This window comes from Leopardus geoffroyi, chromosome B2 (assembly GCF_018350155.1).
Source record: "Leopardus geoffroyi isolate Oge1 chromosome B2, O.geoffroyi_Oge1_pat1.0, whole genome shotgun sequence".
NCBI classification, from domain to species: domain Eukaryota; kingdom Metazoa; phylum Chordata; class Mammalia; order Carnivora; family Felidae; genus Leopardus; species Leopardus geoffroyi.
In genome coordinates this window covers 151,737,375-151,755,085 of record NC_059332.1, presented here as the reverse complement: position 1 = coordinate 151,755,085, position 17,711 = coordinate 151,737,375, and the positions used below count along the sequence as shown (strand labels likewise).

The 17,711-nt window shown below is 50.6% G+C and overlaps 1 protein-coding gene across 18 annotated transcripts in view; it reads left to right on the top strand.

The window, feature by feature from the left end:
• WDR27 (WD repeat domain 27) overlaps positions 1-17,711 on the top strand; it is a 185,431-nt gene that overhangs the window by 11,811 nt on the left and 155,909 nt on the right. For 14 of the 18 annotated variants that reach the window (XR_006717741.1, XR_006717738.1, XR_006717739.1 and 11 more), the window contains exons 3-8: positions 4,505-4,646; positions 9,182-9,306; positions 11,366-11,479; positions 12,688-12,739; positions 14,267-14,337; positions 16,117-16,234. Coding sequence is in view for 13 of the 18 variants with exons in the window: in XM_045500335.1 (XP_045356291.1) it covers positions 4,505-4,646; positions 9,182-9,306; positions 11,366-11,479; positions 12,688-12,739; positions 14,267-14,337; positions 16,117-16,234 (622 nt within the window). In the remaining 5 variants the exon portion in view is untranslated. The remainder of the gene's footprint in view (positions 1-4,504; positions 4,647-9,181; positions 9,307-11,365; positions 11,480-12,687; positions 12,740-14,266; positions 14,338-16,116; positions 16,235-17,711) is intronic. The other 4 variants (XM_045500345.1, XM_045500343.1, XM_045500344.1 and 1 more) reach the window with 3 other exon arrangements.

Genomic DNA, 17,711 nt, shown 5'->3' with positions numbered 1-17,711 from the left:
CAGTGGAATCAGACAGTGCATACTCTTTGTGTCTGGCATCTTTCACTTAGAATGACTATTTTGGAAGTTACCTGCTTCGTTGCATGTATCAGTGGTTCATCCGTTTTCAGTATTGAGAACATTTCCCTTGTGTGAATGTACTATAATTTATTATTCATTCTCCTGGTGGTGGGCATTTAGGATATTGTCAGTTTTGAGTATTACAGATAAAATGCTGTGAATATTTGCCCATCTCTGTTTGTAAATGTCAGGTCACATTGCTTGATCGTGTTCTTTGCATCTTCTACTCATGACCTCTGGCTCTGTCACTTATTAAGAGAGGCGTATTGGAGTCTGTGGCTAGACGTAGCTTGTCTGTTTTCCTTCCGTCAATTTTGCTCCCTGTATTTTGGAGCTCTGTCATTAAGCACATGTATGTTTAGTATCTTTATAGTCTCTTGGTGAATTGACACTCTTAATGTTATGAAGTGACATTTCTTTATCCCTGGTAATATTTCTTGTTCTGAAAATTTGGCTACACTTTTTCTTTTTAGGGGCTACTTTTTACCTTTTTTTTTTTTTTTTTTAAGGACTTTATTATTTTTTCAAAAGCAGTTTTAGATTGACAGCAAAATTGAGGGGATGGTACAGAGATTTCCTATATACGCCCTGTGTCAACCCCACCAAACACACAACCTCCCCCACTATCAGCACCCTGCACCAGAGTCATGCATTTGTTGCAACTGATGAACCTACATTGACACATCATCATCACCCAGAGTCCACCGTTTACCTTAGGGGTCAGTCTTGGTGTTGTACATTCTATAGATTTGGGCAGATTTATAATGATGTCTGTCCACTGTTTAATATCTGTCTTCTTATTCTCTTGGTGTTGTCTTTGATGGAGCAGAAAGTTTTAATTTTAATGAAGTCCAGCCTGTCAGTTCTTTCTTTCATGGATCATGCCTTTGGTGGCTTATCTGAAAAGTCATCACCAAATTTAAGTCATCTAGATTTTCTCCTGTGTTATTTTTTAGGAGTTTACAGTTTTCTCTATTGTATTGCCTTTGTTCCTTAGTCAGAATTCAGTTGACTGTATTTCTGGCTCTCTCTTCTCTGCCATTGATCTGTTTTTCCTTTCTTGTGCCAATACCACTGCTGTTGATTAGAGTAGCTTCATAGTAAGTCTCACAGTCAGATAGTGTCAGTCCTCCGATTCTGTTGTTCTTCTTCATTATCATGAGACTATCCTGGTTCTTTGCCTCTATGTAAACTTGAAAATCAGTTTGTTGATTTTGATTGGGTTGCATTAAATCTATAGATCAAGTTGGGAAGAACTGACATGTTGATAATATTGAGTCTTTCTATCCATGAACATGGAATATCTCTCCATTCATTTACTTTTTTGATTTCTTTCAACAGAGTTTTATTTTTTCTCATAGAGAACTTACGCAGTTTTGCTAGATTTGTCCCTCAGCATTTCGTTTGTTTGGGTGCTAATGTAAATGGCATTGTGTTTTTAATTTCAAATTCTACTTATTTATTGCTGGTATATAGGAAACCAGTGGAATTTTGTGTATTAACTTTGTATCCTACATGCTTGCTATAATTCTTAGTTTCAGTTTTTTTTTTTTTTTTTTGCCAATTCTTTGGATTTTCTACTTAGGTGAGCATATCATCCATGAACAGAGTTTTATTTCTTTTTTCTCGGTCGCTATACCTTTAAACTTCCTTTTATATTGTTATTGCATTAGCTGAGACCCCCAGTATAATGTTGAAAAGGAGTGGTGAAGGGGACCTACTTGTCTTGTTTCTAATCTTGGTGGGGAAGCTTATAGTTTCTCACCATTTAATACATTAGCTTTTGTTACGTTGTGGATACTCTGTATCAAGTTGAGGAAGTTCCCGTTTATTCCTACTATACTGATAGTTTTTATGATGAATTGCTATTGGATTTTGTCAAATGCTTTTTCTACGTTTTTGATATTTTCATGTGATTTTTTTCTGTAGCCTGTTGATGTGGTGGATTAATTATTTTCAAATGTTGAACCAGCCTTGCATATTTGGAATAAATTTCCAAATCTCACTTGGTCATGGTATATAATTTTTTATACATTATTTGGTTTGATTTGCTAATATTTTGAATATTTGTTGAGTTTTGGATCTATGTTCACGAAATATATTGATTTTTAATTTTCTTTTCTTGTGATGTCTTTGTCTGGTTTTGGAATTAGGGTAATGCTGGCCTGATAGAATGAGTAAGGAAGTATTTACTCTGTTTCCTCTGAAAATAGTGTTTTCTGTTTTCTTTCTTCAGTCTCCTGAAAGAGATTTTGGAAATTAGTAAAATTTCTTCCTTAAATATTGGGTAGAATTCACCAGTGGATCCATCTTGGGCTGGTGCTTTCTGTCTTGGAAGGTTATTTACTACTGATTGCTTATATCTCTATTTAACCTTTTGAACATATGGGATAGAATTAGGACTGTTTTGATGTCCTTATCTAGTAATTCTGCAATCTGGATTGGTTCTGGTTTTGTTTCAAGGCCATCTGGATGATTTGTCAGTAGGTGTTTTCCATGGGTATGTATTTCTCTTGGTTTTTGACTGAATAATCTTGACTCCTTGAGTACCTGATTATTTTTGATTGACTGCTAGACAGTCTGTATTAAAAAAAATGCACAGCTGGTTTGAGGCTCTGGATGACCTTAACTTCTTGCAGAGATAATTTATGTTTGCTTCTGATAGCTGGCTGGGTGAGGAGCGCACTGGCAATTTTCGGTCACTCTGCGCCAGTCAGGGATTACGAGAACTTGGAGGTGGGCTTGTGAGCACTCTTCTATGGCCCGTTCACCTCTCCTCCTTGGACCTGGTCCTTTGGGTCACTACTCTAGCCCTGGGCGTTTGGCAACATGCCCTTCCCTCCCGCTGCAGTGGGCTGTATTCTTTTTTTTAAGCAGTGTTTTAAAGTGTGGTGTTTTAAGGAAAAAAATGCATGGTGTCCTCACCTTAAGGCCGTCAACTCTATTCTCAGAGGTACTTTGCAGGCAGTGGAATTCTTTGCCCTTATCCCAATAAGATAATTCTGTTTGTACCTGAAAATGATGCATTTAATTACGCCACGTTTGTGCTTCTAGTCCCGTGAGTATCTCAGCTTTCAATGGCCTCTACCGGAATTGTCAGAAGGCTGCGTTTTGGTAGAAGTCTTCACGGGTGATGGGGCGCCTGGGTGGCGCAGTCGGTTAAGCGTCCGGCTTCAGCCAGGTCACGATCTCGCGGTCTGCGAGTTCGAGCCTCGCGTCGGGCTCTGGGCTGATGGCTCAGAGCCTGGAGCCTGTTTCAGATTCTGTGTCTCCCTCTCTCTCTGTCCCTCCCCCGTTCATGCTCTGTCTCTCTCTGTCCCAAAAATAAATAAACGTTGAAAAGAAGTCTTCACGGGTCAATGGCCTCCCGTGCTGGATCCCTTCTCTCAGTTTCCTTCTTCTCTGGTCTTAATTCTTTGTTGCTTTCATTGCTCTCTGGTGCCTTATCTTGCTCATCTAGATGTTTTTTTTTGCAAATTTTGCCAGTTTTTCTTGTCGTTCTCATCAGAAGGTTGGTACAGATGAACTGGCCTGCCATGAGCAGGTCCTCCTGTTTGCATGATGGCCCTCACGTCAAAGCACCTACTGTGTGCTGGCTGTCAGCTCGAAAGGAGCTCCCTTAGCACAGCCCAGACAACCTCTGGTCTTTCCTGATTCCGTGCCATCTTCCTTATGCCCCCATTCCCCTAGGAATTCAGCCCGAACACTGATTACCTTTGCTCTTGTCCCTTTTCTATCTCGCGATGCCCGTTGGTCGCAGAGTCTTTGGTTCATTGTCTGCCCCCGTCTCCACCCCTGTCACCCTAGTCCAGGCCTTTACTGTGCTGTCTTTGGAGTGTTTGGTCTCGCTGCGTCCCCAGTATCGTCCCTCTTCCATCCTTGCGGCAGTGTTACAAGTCTGGTCACAGATTCTCTGCTTGCACGTTTCTGCCGGCTTCCGGTTTCCTCATGCTTGGTCAGAACTGTGGACACGCTCGTCACAGTTCGCACTTGCCCAGGCCTTCTGTGGCCCCATCGCCTTCCTCGCTTGTGCCAGCAGCCTCGCAAATGTGCCTCGTCTCCCAGCGACCGGAACGCTCCCCTCCTTTTGCGGATCCTTCTCCTTTCCTCAGCGTCCAGCACAGCAGGACCTCTGTGGCACACTGCAGGGACGCGACACGCATTTGCTTAATTCATGACTGATGAGGAAATGGAAGAGTGAGGTGACCTGTATCATTTTACCAGTGCGCGTGATCCACGATGTTGAGTAATGGTAAGATGGTTCACCTGACGGTAATTTAATAGTACGTTAACAGGAATTTTAATAAGTGAATATATGAAAGAAAGATATTTGAAAAATTCAAGCCATTTGGTTTCTTAGGTTTGAGGTTATGCCATTATGTTCCTTCGTTCTTTAAGTGTTCCCTATAGTTGACGATACTTCTCTTCTTGTTAACTTTGTTAGCCTCTAATCCTAAGAGGACACCGTCAGCCGATCACTGCTGTGACATTTGGAAATGCAGTGAGTCCACTTCTCATCTGTTCCGCATCACAGGATTATGTTATCTTGTGGAGTCTGGAGGAGTGCAGACAGAAAGTGCTTCTAGGTAAATGAACCCTTAAAATACATTTAAAAAAGTGTAAAAGGGGCGCCTGGGTGGCGCAGTCGGTTCAGCGTCCGACTTCAGCCAGGTCACGATCTCGCGGTCCGGGAGTTCGAGCCCCGCGTCGGGCTCTGGGCTGATGGCTCAGAGCCTGGAGCCTGTTTCCGATTCTGTGTCTCCCTCTCTCTCTGCCCCTCCCCCGTTCATGCTCTGTCTCTCTCTGTCCCAAAAATAAATAAAAGTTGAAAAAAAAAAATTTAAAAAAATAAAAAAAATAAAAAAAATAAAAAAGTGTAAAAGGGAATGACTCACCCTTAAATAGACTTGGTAACATACAGGGGCTTGGGAGCATTTTTGACTCCTTTAACCTTGAAACTGAGTGTCCAAGCTGGATGTTCTGTGTGGGAAGCTTACCAGGCATTCACATGTGCTGACTTTTGCCGTGTGTGGATCTGATATGATAGGCTCATTAGTTTTAATCTTACGTATTTCCTTATTTTGATATCTGTGATTTTTTTGGACCTCTGAAAACAGGTAGGCAATTGAAGTGTTGTTTCCTTACAGAGACCGTGAGGGGAGGGAAACATATTTCAAATAGGCAAGTAACTGGTTGTCAATCGTGGGGAGCGCAGCAGAGAAAGGCAAGGTGTCAACAGAGGACGTGGGCAGGACACGTCCACGTGGTGTCATCTCTGGGGAGGTGACTTTTGAGCTGGGGGATGAGGAGGAGCTGGACGCAAGCGAGGGCCGGTGCCGGACGGTGGCCCTGTGCCACGTGGGAGCGGCGTCGCCGGCTGTGTGCGCGCGGGCCCTCTGTGCACGGAACCTGACCTGTCTGAAGAGCGGAGAGGGAGCCCGCGGGGTGGGAGCATGGGGACATTAGAGCTTGAGCAAATGAAGTTGAGAAGTTAGGTGAGGACCACAGTAAGGAGTGTGAACGTTATGTGATTAGTGACACTGAGAATCCGTAGGACTACTCCAAACAGGCGTCAGGGGACCTTAGGCGACCGTGTACATGATAGTAGTATATGTCCGTGAGTATAAAACGCAGGTAATAGAATGGAAGACCTCACTTCATTTAACTTGTAGTGTGAGCACAATATCAGTGTATCACCACAGCACACACACACGTACTTCCGTGATATACACGCATGTGGTACAGACGTAGCCACACACACATACACATAAATAGTATATACACATGCTCATGCATATGCAGTACACGAACATACATAGTGCACGCAAGCACAGTGCATGCATGAATGTACATACGCATGGCACACCCACATAGAGCATGCACACGTATATAAACGTGGCATGCACATGCACGATACACATCGTACACAAAGCACATACACGTATAGCATACACACATGCACGTGTAACATACATGCACGTGCAAATAGTACATACACACCTGCACATATACACACGTAGTATTTGTATGCACATATAGCACGTATATACACACCCACACATACGTGCACATATTCGATATTTATGTAGTACCCACACATGTACATACATATATGGCAACGCACATGTAAACCTACACACATACACCTACACAGATAGTGCACACATACATATGCATGCACACACATAGTACATAATGCATGCATATGTGTAGATACAATAGTACATACACGCAGGGATGTGCATACAGGCATGCATGTATACGTATAGTGCACATATATACACTTATACGTATATATGCACACAGAGTATATGCACACATACACAGATACACACATAGTGCATATACATTCACGCACGCAGTGCATGCTACACACCACATGCATACGTGAGCACATATGCATATGTGCACGCACATGCATATACGCAGTACATAGACCTGCATACACATAGGTAGATGGACACATGTGCATGTAGTACACACATAGAGCACACACACACACATGTACATATGTATACAGCACGCACAGGTATACATGTACACAGAACATGTACACGTGTGCACAGCACACACATAAGTATATAACCCATGTACATTTGTGTATATGCATACACGTACACGCGTGCATACCACACATGTGAATATAGTAGTAGCAACACACATGTGCCTACGTGTATAGCACGTGCACACACACGTGCGTCAGCATACAACACGCACACATGTACCTGTGTGTATAGCACACACCACACATGTACCTGTGTGTGCAGCACATGCTCACACATGCATGTAAACATACAGCACACACATGTACCTGTGTATGTAAGCACACAGCACACACACATGTACACGTGTATCTACCATGTGCATACGTGTACATAAGTATACACATGTGTACCTGTGTGTATAGCACACGCATGCATGTACATAAACACAGAGCACTCACGTACATGTACATGTTGTATAGCATGTGCACACACATGAACGTGTGTACACAGGGCACGCACACACGTCTGTACAGTGAACCCCATGTTAGTGATTTGTTCCCCGTATGGGTCTTTGTCAATAAGTAGCCTTCCGTGTTGGAAGGGCTGTGTCCCAAGGTTTATTTTTAAGTCGCCCTTCAGAAGTCCTGTACGTTTTGACACACGTGGTCCACTGCATGGACAGGGGGTCGAAGCTGGGCCCTGAGGCACAGCATTCACGCTCACACGGAGCTCAGTCTGGTGGGTGTGCCAGGGCTGCTCTTGTGTCTTCAGCTGCGGCAGTGGGACCGGAACGGGCTCGTTCTGCCCTCACTGCAGGGATGAGGGTGGGGTTCTCAGAAGCCGTAGGCCGCTGCCTGTGCCCCCGTGGCCTGGGCCGGGTGCAACGCAGCCAGGCTTGGTTTCTGCGCCTGTGGAGAAGGCAGGCTCACTTACAGTACCTTCGTGTCCAAGAGCGATTTGTGTTTGCACTTGGACTTAGGAAACGGCACGTGGCCTGGGACCTTGGAGTGCTCCATCATTGGTCACTTGTCCTCGGTCTCCTTTGCTGGCTCCTTGTCACTCTCCCACCTCTTAACGTTGGCACAGGGGCTTTTCCTGTTGCCCCTCAAAAATCACTCCCTTGATGACAGCCAGGCTCTGACAGCTGCCACCCGTGCTCTCGCCGAGGCCTCGGTCCCGACTGCGGCCTCGGGTGTGAACTGCCCTGGACGCGCCCACGTGCACAGCTGATAGCTCTGAAGCTTACCTGTCCTGACCACCTTTCCCACACCGGCCTCCCATAGCCTTCCCTGCGGCCGCTCCGGTCAGAAGTCATGGCATTGTGTCCTGTCTTCCTTCCTCGCCTCCACGTCCTCCCAACCCACAGCTTCCGTCTGCTCTCCCTTCGGAACACACGCAAAGCGCGGACGCTTCTCACACCTGCCTTCACCGTGCCCCGCAGGTTCACTCACTGGCGCATTGTGCTGGCGCTTCCCGCTCCCTCCGTTCTGTCCCAGTCCTGTCCCAGGACTCTGCTCTCAACTCCACAGCCAGGGCTCCCTGCGAAATTGGAGTCTGAGTGCATCACACCGCTGCCCAAAGCTCTCCAGGGCCTTCCCGACAAAGCTAGAGGACCCCTACCTCTACCCCCAGCTTCAGGGAACAGTCCAGGCATAGTGGCCTGCCCCTGGGGCCATCTCAGGATCCCTGCTGATTCTGCCACGCCCAATTCTCCGGTGCCGTGGGCCCTTCTGACCACCACCCTGGACCCCAGACCCCTTTTGTGCTTTGCTTTTCCTTACGGTGTTCACTTCCTTCTAGCACTGTGTGTAATTCATTGACATATTTTGGTTATTGGTGTCTAAGTGTCCCCACCTCCTACCCCAGAGTAAGCTTTCCACGAAGGCGGGACTTGGTTTTGTTTGTTGGCCTATCCCAAGTGCCTGTAGAGATGCCAGGGGTAGCATAGGTGCCTGCTAAATACTTGTGGAGTGGACCCATGGGATTAGCCTGGCCAGACTAGAACTCCCACGTGGTGTGTGCACGGCTCCCTTTCTGTAGGCTCGGGGTCTTGCTGTTGACATGACCTTGTTGGACAGCAGGCAGCCTCAGTCCCACGGCCCAGCCCTGGTGGTGCTGAGTCCTCACTGCCTGGTGCTGGCTTGGTCGAGGGGCCCTGCTTGAAGCTGCGGGCTGGCTTGTGTTGTTGCCTTGGCCCCACAGGCCTGCCCAGAGACGTCCTCGTGGTGTGGGCAGGTCTTGGAGGCTCGGATGGGCGCCCTGTGCCTTTGCCTGTCTGGAGCGAGCCCGGGCAGCTCGCGCGGCCAGGCCTGGAGCAGGTATGGTCACGGGGGGAGGGACGAACCGGGACCGTGGGCCATTCTGTGTGACCCCCGCACGTTCGCACGTGCAGCCTTCGCAGAGACCTGTTATCTGCAAAGGCACAGAGTCATCTTCCGATGGACGGTTCCTGCGTTCCGCATACTTCCAGAAGAACTGTTTGCACTTGATGCTTTTAGTACCGTCGAGGAGCTAACGTCGCGTCAGAGTCCTTGTTACTCCGCATCACGTAGAGAGAGAGGGCTGCGTGGTCGGTGATTCCCTGTGGCTCGTGGGCCACTCTGACGGCCTGACACTAACAGTGAAACTCCCTCTAGGGCTGACTCCTCGAGGGCTCGTCCTGGGCACCCTTCTGGGGAAGGTGCTGTATTTGAGGCTGAGCCCGGACGACCGAGCTGCTGCGGTGTGTGCCGGGAATAAAATCTTTATGCTGGATACCGAGGTGGGTGCCGCGTCTGCCGGCGGGGCCTCCCTGGGGCCCTGCCCGCCTCTCATCGACAGTGTTTTCATGTGGGCGTATTTTCGCCAGGGGGTTAGGGAAAGCGAGGGAAAACACGTCTTTGTCCTGCGCTGGGAAAAAGCCCCCTGAACCAGCTACTGCTGTTTCAGGCCAGTTAGGAAACCTGTGCACGGAATCCGGCTGTCAGGGTGCTGAGTGAGGGCGCTCAGTCCGACCTCGTTTCTCTCATTTCCTCCTCCTCTGCGGACCTCTCAAAGCCCTCACAGAGTGCCGCTTTCGTTGATCTCTTATACAAAACTTGCTTTCTTCGGGAGCTGGATGTTTCTCACTTATCTCTTCACTGGGATGGGTGTAAGGGACTGTGTCTCCCCTTCCTCTTGGTGACTTCAAGTCTCGCATCTGATTCTGAAATGGGAGCCCTGGAGGGTCAGCCAGGTGTAAGAGAGCAGGGGTGGGGCGGGGGGGGGGGGTGTTGAAGGAGGCCTCTTGTTTCCTCAGGGTGACGTCTGCCAGAGACTTTGGGGACAGATCATCCAAGGCCTGGTGTTGTGTGTTGCCTGCTATTTGCCAAATGAGTGCAGTTAACAAAGCTCTTAGCCTACAAAGAATGTTTTGCCACACCCACTTAAAAAACGCTAGGTTATGGAGAACGTTAGGCATGAAATCTTACTCGAGGATCAGCTGATGGCGGGCTTTCTGTGTGCTAGGCAGTTTGGGGCCCAGAGTGTCCATTTCTGCGTTCAAGTGATTTTTGGCCAAATTGTGAAATTGAGGCTCACACAAAGGGCTAGTGTTGTCGGTGAAGTCACAGGTGATGGGACGTGTCCTAGGGTTCAGAATGGCTTTGGGGGTTGTTCGGCGACGTAGGGCTCACCGCCCTTGTGGGACGAGCCAGGAGGGCAGAGAGCCCTGTCCGTCCCGGAAGCAGAGATGCGGGACTGGAGTCAGGTGTCAACCCCGCGGGCGAGCAGGGAGGTGGCGCCTGTTGGCTCCACCGGCTGGCCCACGCTGCCCCCTCCCTTCCTTAGCGGCCCGTACGAGGTGAGTGCGGGCTGCCCACGAACCTGGGGTGTGGTAGCACCGTTCCCCGAGCACTAGGGGGGCCCAGTTTGTGAGACTTGCTCTGAGAGACTTCAAACGAGTGTGAGCACTTAAACTAATGTAAGCCACGACCGTAAGTACTGAGAGGAAATGGGGTATTCCTTAGGACAGTGTCGTGTCACGGAAGTTGGAGGCAGCAGAAATGTGTATGTCCTCACGTCCAATCTGGAAGTGAGCCTGTTCTTGCCTTTTGTTTTGGCCCGTCTGGTGACGAGAGGCAGAAGTGGCCGTGCCGCACAGGGGTCTCTGGTCGCTCTGGGAACGTCTTCTCGGTGGAAGTGCTTACTTGTTGGTCAAGTCGCTGTGTGGATACGGCTGCGTACGTATTCCCCGCACGTGTGTGCAGGGACGTGATCTTGTCTGACCGGATGCTGTTGGGGTTGAAGAGCAGTCCTGACCCCAGGTGCCCGGAGTCCCAGGTGAACAGCACCAGCACCTCTCGCCGTGCTATGTGATTCCGGCTTGTGACGCTGTCTTCTGGGGCTGCCTGGTTGTAACAGGCTTCAGGGGCTTAGGAGGAAGGCTAGCTTGGCAGTAGATGAACACGCTGTCCTGTGTTATCTCAAGACGCCGTCCCCACCCCTGCAGGGCTGTTCTGGGAAGTCCTGGCACTGGAGGGTGGCTTGAGGGCAGCACACGGTGTAGATGGGAAGGTGGGAGAGCCCGGCCTTCCTGCTGCCTGGCTCTGTTCTGGATCGGCCTCAGTTAGCCTTGTCTCTAAACTTGCCGTGCACATGGCCCCGGGAGGCCTCTGCTTCCTTCCCTCTCAGCTCAGCCATCTGAGTTTGAACTTGTAGGTTTATATACAAGTACTTTTCACATTTGGAAAAGGGAATTGTGTAGACTTTAACAGAAACCGTTTTCTGTGAGATGTATGTAACTTCTTAACAAGAGTTGCCAGAACATTCAGTTACTGATCTTCCTTCACAAACTCTCCCAGAGCCGGTCTACACTAGCTGTGCTGGAGGGTCACCGGGGCCCCGTGACTGCAGCTGAGTTCTGTCCATGGCAAACACATATCATCATTTCAGTGTCTGAAGACAGAAGCTTTAAGGTAAGGGCATGGGCACCGGGATACTTCAGATGCTTTCTAGAAGGACTTTCTGGTTTGTGGTCCCTGCACATACACTCTTGTGTCGGCCAGGAGTGTCCCAACATCCCCAGCTGGGCTTGGGTGACCTGCAGGCCCCCCCTCCTCAAATCCAGGGCCTTCGGGAGCTAGAACATCAAATTTACTTCCGTGTTACTTCCTAAGGGCCCAGAGCAGAAGAAGCATCTTCCGGAAGCAGAGGATTCAGTCAGAACTAAACTGAGGTTGAGAAGGAAAGAACTTAAAAAAATTTTGTTTAACGTTTTATTTATTTTTGAGACAGAGACTGAGCATGGACAGGGGAGGGGCAGAGAGAGAGGGAGACACGGAATCCAAAACAGGCTCCAGGCTGTCAGCACAGAGCCCGATGCGGGGCTCGAACTCACGAACCGCGAGATCGTGATCTGAGCTGAAGTCGGACGCCCAACCGACTGAGCCACCCAGGCACCCCAAGAAGGAAAGAACTTAAAATGCCAGCTAAGCTCCCATCAGGCTCTGAGCCAGCCGGTATTAGGTCTGTTATCTTATTGACCAAGTGAGGACTTCTCCATGGTGACTGGAAGAAAAGTTGAGGGTAATTTAGGCATATCTGCAGAGTGACAGGGGAGAGAGACGGAAAATACGTCTGTTGTCTTCTGGAAGTTTCTGCCCCGTAGAATTGGCCTCACGGGTGCTGTTTCCCGTGCTGTGAGCAGGCCGCCTGGGCTCAGCCCTAGTCCTTCCAGCTGCTGGTGATGGATGAGCGGTGCTGTGCCTCACTTTTCCTGTCTTTAAGATGGACATGAGGGTGCCCATTGTCTCACGGGGGCTCGGAGAACGGGAGCTGATGTTTGGAGAGCGCTGGAGGGTGCCTGAAAAAATAAACGTGCTTTTACTCAGGGTATCAATTACTGTGGCCTTCACACCTCTTCTTGGCAACGTCTCCGGCAACGTCTTGGGTCTTCCCAAACCCACAGATTGTTATTTCTGGAAATGCTAGCTTTCCCCCCTGTGATTCTGACACCTTTTATGGTGTTGCTACAGTTTTATTGTTTATGTGCCTGTTTTATTACTATTTTCTCCTTTAGGTAACCGTTCACATGAATTAATTTGTAATTGAGCAGAAGCATTAGTCCACGCTGTGTCAAATGGCAGAATCGTACCTCCTCTAAAAACCAAGTGTCTTTCCAAAGGTCTGGGACCGTCACGTGGGATCACCACTGTACAGCTCAGCAGTGCTAACAGGTGACTGGACCCGCGGACGGATGTTCTGTTGGTGGGCCCTGTGCTGCTCTGTAGGCTGGATGCGCCCCATCCAGGGTCTCCGTGCCCCCCACGAGCAGCTGTGTCGCACCTGTCTACACAGTGTAAGGATGCACTTCACAGGCACATTTCCCGAAGTGTTTAACTTAAAATTGAGCATGTGTGTGCTTTCTGGAAGCGCCATCCAGTGAGGCCTCTGCAGGAGGCATCTGCCCCGCGGGCCGAGCGTGTGGTCGGGCAGAGTTTGCACGGTCCTGCGCTGCAGGCCATCCTGTGCCCTCCTCACACTGTCTGTGCACCGGTGAGTCCCCGGCATGCGTTGGCAGGTCCCTGCAGAGCGTGCCGTCCTGGCCCGCGGTGCCCTCTGCCTCCCTCCGCCTCCAGGGCTGCTGTCCCAGCACGCTGAGCGTCTCCTACTTCACATGGGGGAGGGGGCAGAGAACTAACAGAAGACGGTCCCTTTCTTGGGATGAGTCCCATGAAAACACAGCTTAACCAACGTGCAGGTGCCTTGCGATCTGGTGCAGTTTCTGCTATATTTCCCAAAGGATTCAGCATTCTTCCCGGTGCCACTCATCCGTGTGTGGAACAGAATGTTTTAACAACTTGACTACGTTTGTCAATCACAGGGACAGAGCACATCTCTTAGAATTTTGTTGGAATTCTTTTCCTGAAATTAATTATGTGGAATTATTTGACTGTCAAGAAAATAATTACAAACTTGATTGATTTTGCATATCATTTATAGTTTATGTAGGGCATACAATGGTTAAAAGTTTTTTTTTAACATTTATTTATTTTTGAGAGACAGAGAGACAGAGCACGAGTGGGGGAGGGGCAGAGAGAGAGGGAGACACAGAATCCGAAGCAGCTCCAGGCTCCGAGCTGTCAGCACAGAGCCCGATGTGGGGCTTGAGCTCACGGACCGCGAGATCATGACCTGAGCGGAAGTCGGATGCTCAACCGACTGAGCTAGCTATCCAGGGGCCCCGGGCATACAATGTTTTTAAATGTCCCATTTATTGTAATTCTCCTTCTGAATTCTTGACAATTTAGATTCAGAATAAGTTTTAAATTAAATGACACATGCCAGGCAACAATTTAAACAGTAGGCACCATTTAATTGCCGTTTTCCTGACTAGACCCACAATTTTATTCCTGTTGCAAGTTTAATGCCTATTGGGCAGTAGTGCTGTTGATGGTGTGGGTGTGGGGCTGCCTGGCATCGGTCGTGCGGGAGAGCTTTGAACGGACCGGTCCGTTGGCTCCGACCTGGACTGGAAGCTTCCCCCCCGCCCCCCTCCCCCGCCGCCGGCCTTTTTCTGGTGGGCGGTGTCGCTACTTCCCTCACACACGTTCTCAGAACGTGTCTGCACTTGAGGTTTTTATTTGCTGGTGAAGAAGTTATTTCAGGATAGTTCAGACTTGACTAAAAATATGTGTGAGTAAAACCTGGATAGCTTTCAGTTTAAATATTTACAGCTCAATTTTTACGTATTCCCACTGTAGCCTCCCCGCTCCTGAGTCTCCTCGTGGATGAAAAGAGCCAGCAGTTGGTGGCGGGATGTGCAGACGGGCAGGTGAGGGGACCGCAGGCTGGAATCTCGGTTCCAAACGTGACGGTGACCGCACGAGCGTCTGCAGAGAGGTCTCTGCTCCGACGCTCGTGTGTGTTCTTTCTGGTTTGAAGACACCGTTGACCCCAGCAGCTGAGCTGTTCCTTCTGGGGCCGCGGCATCTGTGTGGGGCTCACTCGCACGCACCCACAGCCTGTGAAGAGCCAGCTTTACGGAGCTTGAAAAATTGGAAGATAGTTGATTTTTTTCAGAATTTAGTTTCTCAGGTGAGCCATTCAGGTGTGCTTCCCCAAGTATGGATTCTGTTCTCTTCTTACACAGTTGCCGTGGAGAAAATTTGGGCAGGATACTGTATTAGGAAATAACCAAACACCCCCATTCAGGCACTTCCGGTCAGCACACGTGTGGGGCTCCCCACGCCAAGCAGTCCTCCACCACGCTGGCTGGACGGCCTGCAGTTTAACTCCGTTCTGACACTGTCTATGTGGAGACCCACAGGTTAAGGGCTCAGTCCGTGAGACTCCACCCCCCTTCAGATGCCAATCACAGGTGGTAGGTCCCCGGCTACTCGAAGTTTCTGCCCAAACTGCCTGCAAATTGGAGGTTCCCACGCCCCCGCTTGGGGTTCGACTAATTTGCTAGAGAGCCTTGCGGAACTCGGGAAGCGTTTATTTACGGGTTCACCCGTCTGTTAAAGGGTGTGATGGAGAACACAGACAGCAGCCAGATGGGGGGGGTGTAGATGGCGAGGGGGGGAGGGTCCCGCGTGTAGAGCTGGGGGTGGGGTCAGCCTCCCAGTGTGGACGCGGTCACCAGCCTGGAAGCTGGGTGTAACGGAGGCCTCACAAGTAGGTGCGATTGATTAACTCGTTGCCCGCTGGTGATTGAACCCAACCCAACCTCCAGGTCAGGGGCGGGACCGAAAGCTGCCAGCCTCTCGTCACCTGTGGCTCCCCTGGCCACCTGCCCCCACCCTTGGGGCTTTCCAACAGGCACTTCGTTCACACAGCAGAAGACACCTTTGTCCTTCTCTTCACTTGGGAAATTCCGAGGGTTTTAAAGGAGCTCTGTGTCCGGAACAGGAAATCCACATACGTGGATTTCTTACTTATAACTCACAGTATGACGGGTGTATTTTTGGAAACGAGGAAATTTTATCTTTCTTTTTTTTTTTTTTTAATTTTTTTTTTTAATGTTTGTTTATTTTTGAGACAGAGACAGAGCATGAACAGGGGAGGGGCAGAGAGAGAGGGAGACACAGAGTCTGAAACAGGCTCCGGGCTCCGAGCTGTCGGCACAGAGCCCGATGCGGGGCACGAACCCACGGACCGCGAGATCATGACCGGGGCCGAAGTCGGAAGCTCACCCGACGGAGCCACCCAGGCGCCCCATCTTTCTTTTTGACAAAGGTGACTGCTGTCACCCGTGTCTTTTGGCCGGGTGACACGTGGATGTATTCGCACCTGTGTGTCCGTGCCCTTGGGCTCCGAGAGACTGGCGTGGACCGCGGGGGTCAGAGCACATCGCCCTCCTGGGCGGAGTGTTGTGAGTCACAGGGGGCGTCTGCACCCAAGAAGCGCCCGGAGGCTCCTCTGTGGAGGGAAGCAGGGGTCCAAGCCGCCTCTGAGGCCACGTGCAGTGTGTCTCCCTCTCCTGACCCGTCTTTCTCCTTGGGCTCGAGCCACGCCCACCTGTGATGACGGGCTTCCGTGTGTGTGTGTGTGCGCGTGTGTGTGTGAGTGTGTGCGCGCGCGCGTGTGTGCACCTGCTCTGCTTTCTCAGCTTTGGGTCTTCAGTTTGGTTGAAAGCCATCATTATCGTTGTGTGACCCGAGTTGACCTAAAGAAGAAGAGAGAGACTTTCTCCAGGAGGGTCGAGTGCAGGTTGTACAGCCTGCCAGGTAATGCCACTCAGCCCCCCGCCCCCCCCCCCCCCCACCCTGCCCCGTGGGGTTCCCGCCCTGGTGCGCTCCAAGCTGATCAGCCTGCGAGGGTCCTGGGTTAGGGGAGGGGGCCGGAGAGGGGGCGGGGACAAGTGGAGCGTCTGACCTCAGAGCTCCGCCAGCACCAGGCAGATCCTGTGAGGGAGGATGGGGTGGGCCAGTCACCCCATCCATCCTGTGTGCAGGGCGCTGCGGTCCGGTGACCGGGAGAGCGTGTGTTCCCCGGCCCAAGGCAGCGGCTTCCTGGCTGCTGTGGGTTGTCATGGTGCTGAGGGTCCGGGGTGGACACACCTACCTTCCAGAGCTGTTCCATAGCCGAGCTGACTGAGCAGACTGGTGCCCTGCGTGTCCCCATCCCCCACCCTCACCCGGCCTCCCCTGCGTGCCCACACCTCCTCCCCCCTCCCCCGCTGCGTGACCCCATCACCTCCTGGGCCTCCCCTGTACTCCCCTGTCCCTCATCCCCTCCCCCCCAGGACGCCCCTGTGCGTCCCCATCCCCTTGGGCTGGCACAGTCCCTTTGCTCTGCACTATTCTCCCTCTGCCCACAGTTCTGATGGGGGAAACAAAGGCAGAAAGACGTGATAGAGTTGAATTTCCTTATACCCTGAAGCCCACTGACAAGATACTTGAGGCCGGCAGAGGAAAATGTTTCCCGGGAACTCCCTTTGTCTTCATGTTAGTGCTTTGCTAGAGGGAAGAACCACCTTAGCCTGGCAGTAGCCAGGCCTCCAGGATCTCAAGTGGCTACTTTAGCAGACGAAAGTCCTTCTGGGGACTCCCCTAGTCTTTACCTCCCCCAGCTCCCAAGTGCATAACCTGTCACTCCTCAGGACGCCAGTGCAGCCCTTCCTGCCCTCAGGTCCTGTCCCCGTGCGTGCCTTAATAAAACTGTCCTGTTGCACGCAAGACGTCTCAAGAATTCTTTCTTGGCTGTTGGCCCTGGACCCCCACCCCCACTCCGAACCTCATCAGCCCCTACCTGGCCACGCCTCCCTTCCTCACCCTCTGCTCTCGTACCTACCGCAGTGTCACAACACGAGTGGATGGTCTGTGGGGAGAGCTGTGGACTCTCCTCCTCAGTTCAGCCTGGGACTCCTGTGGGGCACGGGCAGTGCACTGACTCTCCTGTCACAGCGAGTTCGGCTTTTCCCTGCTGCCCCCAAGTCTCTCACCATTCTTCATGCTCTTTGGTGTAGCTTGTGTCTCCCCTCCCCTGCCCTGGCCTTCCCGAAGGTCAGAAATCACCTTTATTCAGTGTTCCTGCTTTCTTCCTAATGCTTCAAATCTTGGTTTTCATGACCTCTTGTGTGAAGGCCCATTTATTAGCAGGTAAACCTGATCCTGCCTTAAGAACAGGGTTAAACTCTAGGTGTGCCTGACACTCCACGTTCCTTCTTTGCAGGCCTCACTCACGTATGGGGTCTGCTCTGTA